Source organism: Lepeophtheirus salmonis, chromosome 3 (genome assembly GCF_016086655.4).
Source record: "Lepeophtheirus salmonis chromosome 3, UVic_Lsal_1.4, whole genome shotgun sequence".
Lineage (NCBI taxonomy): Eukaryota > Metazoa > Arthropoda > Copepoda > Siphonostomatoida > Caligidae > Lepeophtheirus > Lepeophtheirus salmonis.
This window is the reverse complement of record NC_052133.2, coordinates 43,787,000-43,795,039: the sequence shown is the minus strand read 5'-3', so window position 1 is coordinate 43,795,039 and position 8,040 is coordinate 43,787,000. Positions and strand designations below refer to the sequence as shown.

At 32.9% G+C, this 8,040-nt stretch overlaps 1 protein-coding gene across 1 annotated transcript; it reads right to left on the bottom strand.

The window, feature by feature from the left end:
* Window positions 1–258: 258 nt before the first annotated feature.
* On the bottom strand, window positions 259–6,253 carry Snx17 (sorting nexin 17). The gene is given in 7 exon segments (XM_040709353.2): window positions 259–855; window positions 2,014–2,154; window positions 3,807–4,190; window positions 4,270–4,432; window positions 5,421–5,848; window positions 5,850–5,966; window positions 6,051–6,253. Coding segments are annotated over 7 exon segments (1,446 nt in total). The 5' UTR covers window positions 6,111–6,253; the 3' UTR covers window positions 259–702.
* Window positions 6,254–8,040: the final 1,787 nt, after the last annotated feature.

Genomic DNA, 8,040 nt, shown 5'->3' with positions numbered 1-8,040 from the left:
ATCCAATCATTCAATCATGAGAAACTGCAATTTAAAAGATAAAATACCTTCGTACTGTAAGGGTTTTGTTTGAAAAGGAATAATTAGGAGTGTATCAACTGCTGATGCATTGGAAACTAGCACGTCAAGTACTTTTAAAAAAAATATGTTGTTGACGTGTGTTTTTTGACCATTTACGTTAAGTTTCGGGGACTTGTTAAATGCAAATAATAATAATATTAGGTATTTCCAAATAAGTCGCACATAAAATATGTATAAAATATTATGTGATTGTCTACATAAACAATTATTTATTCATGCCATTAAATGTATATTATTTAAAACAATAATAAAATATATAAAACAAAGTTTGGACACTATTAAAAATTTAACAAATTAAAAAAAAGTTAAAACAATCAAAAATTAACTATACGGCGTTACCTCACTAACATACAAATAGACGGTGTATTTTGTTGTCAGCTGTCGATGTTTCTGCTTCTTTTCTCCTAATCCGTGTTCTGAACGTTGAATTATAATTAGCTACTGTGAAAAAGCGGTGAACAATTCCCAAACGATATTGAATAATAATAATTCCATAGTGAGTGAAGAATTGACTAATTATTACCAATTGATTTGGGCCATTTTTTAATGTTTCTTTTCGGATAAAAGGTTGCGTGATACAATAAAGGTAACGGCGTGAATAATACTTGAGAGAAAATAAGCCTAGAGTTCGTCATCCTGTATATCAACAAACGCCTCATTTTCTATGAAGACATCCTCAGCGGCTAAAGTATCTCGCATGTTGACGACATCAAACTTTTCGCTAAGTCTTTTAACAGAATACTGACGGCCCGTTAGCGAACTGAGACTTACATTCTGAAAATTATATCATTAGTTTGCGATCATCAAAAGGAAAATAGTTCAACCTATACTGTCTTAATTATTTTATTAAACCCTTTTATTATGCTTTAAAAAATTACATTGTTCATGTTTAGGTCATTTTGATCAGTACTGTATAAATTCACTCAAAATAGTAAAACAAACTAATCCTTTTTGAGCTCATTTTTGGTGGTCCATATGACAAAATATAAAATCAAAAGTGTCACAAGAAAAGTAAATATAAGCTCATCATCAATGCAAACTTTGATTTAGGCTTTGAACTTGATTGCCAGTGAAATAATAGAATAAATTATTTGGCAGGCCTAAAATGAACATTAAAGAAACAAGTATCTTTAGGACCTGAAACCCATATGAAGTATCCGGTTCAAAATGACCTGTAACAACATATTTCATACAACTACTTTTATACTAGTATTTGACCTTAGATGAAGAAGAAAAAAAAAAAAAATGCAAATTTACCCTTTACATGACCCCAAAAAAACAGATGATAGGAACATAACCTTAATTGGCTGTTTATCAAGAGTATTATCATTTAAAAAAAAAAAATCTTCTCAATTCAGTACATATGTAGTATCTGTTTTAGAATTATTTTTTATAAAAAAAATTGTAGGCCTCCTTTAGATAGTAACGTTTTCAAAACGATGCTGTATTTCAAGAAGTTTCAGCTATAAGAAATACGCTTAATCCGAGCCGGTTAAAAATGTTTACTGGGAATCTTACTAATTGTTATTAGAGAAGAGAAAATGAGCGTATTCGGAGTGTAAGAATTAACTCTTGTTCTTAATTTGTATAATTTGCTTATACAACTTGCACAAACAGATCCTTCCCCTCTTTAGAAGCCGTTTTCAAAAAAATATTGTTTAAGGTGAAATGGAATGTCGAAAGGGGATGCAAGCCCAAAAGATACATATTTAAAGTTTTACTCAGAAAACGTTTCCGCGAGGATGGGGCTTTGAGCTCGTAATGAAATTTAATTGGCAGTTACTACATTCATAAATCCATGTTTTAATCTGAATCAAATCCGTACTTAACTATAGAGATACACATATTGGGAATGCTGTTGACATTAATTGTTTACAAAATTAATGTACTGAATTTGGAAGAACCGGCAGTAAATGACTGATGAATACTTACTTTTTTGTTATTAGAAACACTGGCACTGTCTGTTGGTTTATTACAGGATTTTGAATGCAATCCTGCTCTAATCGGAAGAATATGATATGATCCATCGCGCTTAGGATAAGAATACTCAATGGTACAAGACTTTTCTCCAGCCTGCAAAAAGCAAAATGACATAATTCCTACGTGGGATGGAGTATTATACATATGTAGTGTGTCAACACAAAAGCGATCTTGAACAAAAATCAAGAATATGAGACATTTCCTATTTATTATTTTACTTGAGGCTACATGAATATTAATACAATGAGTTAATTTCTTACTTTTATTCAAAAATTACTTCACTCTCATCAATTAACATTGTAACCCTCATTGGTTCGTTATATTTTCTTTCTGTTCATTTAATCTAGGGGTTACTAACTTTTTTAAAGCTAGCTGAGGGCTATTTTAAGATTCCCAAAAGGCTTGAAGGCTACCAGCTCAAAAATAAGTATAAACGAATCAAGAAATATAAGTTACTTCTAGAACAAGTCTGGCGGGCGACATAGAAGAAGCCAACGGGCTATAGCGGGCATAGGGGTGGTGACCCATGCTTTAATCTCTATTCATAACATTTATGTTACTTAGAGGGCGTGGGGCGTGTTACAATTTCAATTTTAGCCTTAATTTTTGGATTCAAGAGCATATTGTAAGGATTTTAGAAACACGAAAATTACATTTTCATCTAAATATTTATTTTTACTGTAATTGTCTTTCTGCCCCCCCCCCCGACATTTTTAGAAAGTATTTATACGATCGAAGAAATGTTTTATATATTTCATAAATCGATTTAGCAACATCCACAAATGTTTTATATTAACAGTAGTTCAAACACTAAATTTTTGAAACGTATGGAGGGACTGTGATCAAAGGATCACGTTAGTTTGAAAATGTTTCTTTGAATGTAAAAAAGTTTTAAAACATACACGTTTGAAAAAGGTTACAAACGTATCTGTAATATATAGTATATTTTGTAATAAAATAACATGAATTGTTCTTTACTAGCTTATTATATACGATAAACCCAAATTTATACATTTTCTAAACTAAAACCTAATATATGGAGGGAAAACCACAGCCCTTATTGACATACTTAAGAATATTTACTATATTCTGGGGGTCTTAATTTCCTTTATTTTGAAAATAAAATTATCTGATTTAGATAGTTCCAAAATGTTTTCTGGCTAATCTTCAGTTCCTGGTAAATTGAATAAGTGCTCACATTCCGGTACAACTCGACGATTTCAATTATTTTATCAACATTTTCGAGGTCCATTTTACCAAAACGTAATCGTTTGAATCACTTGCTCTTGCATTCGATACTGTATTGAGTCCATAAACAGCACAACTTTTTTTCCCCGCTTGCTCCACCTTTTCTCCTTGGTCGTAGTAATACTGAGGAATGTATTGTATTTTCTCTCTTTTTACTCCCATTTTTGAATGCTGTAACACACAACTGGCTCCACCATACACGAAATTGTAAATGAACTTTTTTAAAGTGTACCCTTAATCTTTAAGCTTTTGTTGATGCAATGTATTAAACGTGGGATATAGTTCACTAAAGACATCTAGTGAAAAACGCTCAGAACTTTTTACTCAACCTAATATATGTTTAGTTCCGATATGATCTGATTGATAATTTTTTATCAATCATACAGTGGTATTTGCGGGCCCTCGGAAGGACTTATCAAAATAATTCATTAATAGAAATGTGACATAATCTGACTCGCTTTTGTGGTGACGGGTTACTTATGTAGAACATTATTTACCTTTTTTACGTGTATTCGACTCTTTTTCCTAAGTAATTCTTCTACAATAGACTGAAGGCATATGGACATAAGAATTGCTTGAGAGGACACGATTGTAACCCATTGGAGAGTTTGATTATTTATTAAATACTCAAAACTTAATTCTAATTTATTGTCGTCATCATCCCGTGGATTCGTTAGTGTCATGATTCTCCAACAACGCATTTTTGTGACTTTAAAGTTACCTTCCTTTATTTCTCCTGTACTTGGATCCTCCAGACGTATTACAAGCTCCCTCATACCAATAGCAACTTGGACGGGTGTGTCAGTTGATGGATAGTCACAGCAACATGGTAGAAAATGAATATATCCATAGAATTTTAAACTACGTGCTAAGTCCATATACTAGATAAACAAAATAATTTTGGGAAGGAAAAAATTGTTTATTAGAAGATTAATTTAGTCAAAAGACTACTAAGAGTACCTCGAGTTTGGCTCCTCTTGCTTGCATTCTAGATAAGGTTCTTTTTGTATCTTGAGAGGCTTGTACCCATCCCCTTTCAACATCAGTAACCGTTTGAATATATAAAAGGTTTAAAGTAACTTGATTCGAAAATAGCTGAGAGTCAATGTCAGGGTCCCAACAGCTAAAAAAAGAAAGAAAAAAGAATGATTCAGAAGCAGAGTATTAAGTAATCACTTATGAAGATGGCGTATACAATATATTTATGGTGAGTAAATGGATAAACAATCTTGAACAAAAGTTCAGAAAAAGAGAAATGTACAATATTTTAGTCAACTATAGGCTTTGTATTCAAACTCCTGGGACGAATTGATATAGACAAAAATATTAACTATAGCCGAAATATTTGATCTATGATACTTAATTGGATCTTTACAATAAAGTATGTATGTTTTTAATTATTTTATTAAAACAATAACTTTTTCATACTTTAAGTGAGATTTACGACATCTATAACGAATTCATAACAATAATTTGTTGATATAAATTGAGGATAATACTTCATGCAAGACTATAAATGTAATCCAGGCTCAATTTTGACGAAAAACATTCTAGCTTGCTTTTATGTTCACGGGCCAATTTATATGTAATTAAAATGACTTAACGATATTAATGTTGATAATATTTCTACATTTTTTTAAAGAGGAGAAAAATTAATAATAACTATCCTTTGTTGCTCAATTATTGGTGCTTTATAAACTATGATTCTCAGTTCTGTACATGCAGAAGAAACGATTTACTACATTTATTGGAAGGGATTTGCTATTAAAATGACTCAAACTCTGTCGTATGACGTAATGAGCTTTAAATATCTGTGACAACATTTGATATTTGCGCGCCAAATCATAATGAATGATAATGCATTATTAGGTAACCACAAAGCCTGAATTACACAGTCACAGCTACGCTCCTCTTAATCACATGAAGAGAATAAAAATCCGCAATTAGCATATGTAGGTGTTATGTTTTGAAATTTGATACTTTTGATAGAACATTTCAACAGGGGGACATTACTATTATTAGAAGACAATTATTTTTCTAATTGGATACTACTCATGCGTTAAATAACGATGTTATCAAGGACTAGCTCAAATGTTTCGCGTTCCCCTTACCATTTACGAAGAACAAGTTTTAATGAACCAGACATTGCCTTTTGTGAAATGTATGGAGACTCAAAATCCTGTAATTTCCGCACAATGGAGTACGAATCATTATTATGCCTCTGAATGAGAAAGAGCGCAAAATAGTAAACAAATTCATCCGGAACCCCCAACTGGGCGCAGACCCCCTCGAGTACTTGATCCGATTGAAGGAGTACAGGGCCTTTGAGCGTGACTTTGTGATCATGCATGAGGTATACATCAAGCGACACATCTTGATTCTCTTCAAAGGCTCGTGTTTCCCTTTGAGCGGCGAGTAGAAATCCATTAAATGGAATGGAAGATGCGATTCTAGGATCCGTTGCTACAAGTTGGAGATACTTTTCCAGAAGGAGTCGCCGCTCCTCCTTTTGAGGCTCGGAGAGGGGAAATACTTTTTTTAGGAGGAAAGCTTGGAAGTCCCGTGAGGAATTCACGTTTGAGCTGTTCGTGAAGGGCATGGAATTGACGATAGCGAAGGGAGCAGTGAAATGTTCCATTGATATGAACAGAGTAGGACTGAAAATGGGAAAAAGTACATTCAATAAATTGTTAAATAGATTTAATACATTGTTAAATAAATATAAAAATTGTGGAAATTACAGTGTAAGTCCCTCCTTTGGGTTCTTTGAGCTCTTGAATTTCAGGGATGGAGAAATGCATTTCGAAGATTCATTCAGACGGTGGCAGTAGCGGAGAGATCCATTCTTGAGAAAGTATGCAGTGACAGAACCGGAATCACTCTTCTTCTATACTCCTCTTTCTTGTCTTAGAGTATATTTTTTCCCTTTTTTAATATATGTATGTATACTGAGTATGTGATGAAGACTTGGCCTGCCCAACAACCATTCAACCAACAACTACACACACAGACAAGTAACGGGAGCTGCTGAGAATTTCACTTCTTTTCCCATTTTATGATATGTATTAATTCTTTCGTAGCAGAAGAAGAGAGTAAGCTGCTTGGGAGCTAGCTATTCTTATAATTTTTTATAATATAGTCGGCAGCACTCACTCCATCATATCCATATTTTATGCAATATTATTTATTCGATTCGGGAAACGAGTAGTGTACTGTAAAATGTTACATGAATTATACTTCTATTGCATAGAATCCTACACCTTTTTTTTTGTACTGAATCTATAGCTGTACACTACATCGTGTGTTCACACTCCTCCGATCCGCCTCCCATGATATAATGGCCTATGCTCTTTCCTTTTGTTACATACCCTACTACATACTTAGTTTTTTCAACATAACTTACGTTATGTTATGATTCACGCATAATAATATATTGCTTTAGCTAATTGAAATATATTATTATTTATTAAGTATGTCAGCGTCTTATAACAATCTCTTGAGCAATCTGCCAATCCTTTTCTTTTCTATAATAATTAAATAGCTTTAACACTCTTCATATCCCCCATGGCGCTAACACTTCAAACATAATATAATATTAGTGTTAGGTTTCTGTATGGAAATTCTAGAATGGTGTCCGTGACCGGTGTAATCGTTGTTGGATCGAACTAATTCGGTCCATTAAGGGCCCACGGAACCTTCAGCTCTCGAATATAAGAAGAGGGACCATATTTTCTGATTACAATTTTTATTTTATAAAATTCCAATTATTAAATGAGGGACAAATGCCCCTCTCCACGACTAGCTTTTCAATCCACTCTCAACATCGATTGTCAAAAGTGAAAGGCAAAGTTCGAGAAAACATATGGTAGCTAGTCTTCTGTATTTTTCTTGTTGCCAACTGTTAATTAATATTTAGAGAATAGTTCTTGATTATTAAATACATCTTATGAATGACAGAGTATGAAATGACACAAATTCTAAACGATTATTGATAAACATTAATTATAAAAATCCAAATCCTATATAAAATCTTTTTTGAGTTCATAAACCGTAGTGTCAGTTGCTTTAAATCAAAAAAAATAGTCAACTTATGGAAAATTATGGAAAATAATGGAAACAGCTGAAACAGAAATACACTACATCTGTGTTTATTTAAAAAAGAGAGCCGTGCTCCCTGTTCACCACTTTCGACGGCCCTGTCTTTAAAGAAATTCCGTCCTGATCTGCATAGATAAAAATAATACTATAATGGAAGAGGGCCCAGCTATTTGTAGTTGCTACTTGAATATATGGTTTTTTTGTTCTAAAGCTGTTTCTATTTTTCTTTCGTTCATGAGGAAAGAACATATAAGTATTATAAACTATAAAGTGTAGCCATGAATGTGTTTTCTCATGAAAGACTGAGAATAATGCTGAGGAGTTAAATGTGTAATTATCGGAGTAGAATACAGGATCGACATTGGCGTAATTCCTACCTATTTCATTGCTAGATGCGGAGGGGAGTTTGAGTTTATTTCATAGCTGCTCGCAGCTAATTTAATGAAACTTCGTGACAGTTAAATTACTCTCCCTCCTACAAAACATTCTTCAAAATTGTCAATTTAAAAAAAAAATCTCAAGGGGTTATTTTTCTTCTTTCATTCTTGAGGAGAGCCCCTCAATGCATCGAGTAACTACGTGTGAGTGTGCTCATGAAAAACGGTGAGTAACATAATATTTTTTTCTTTAACG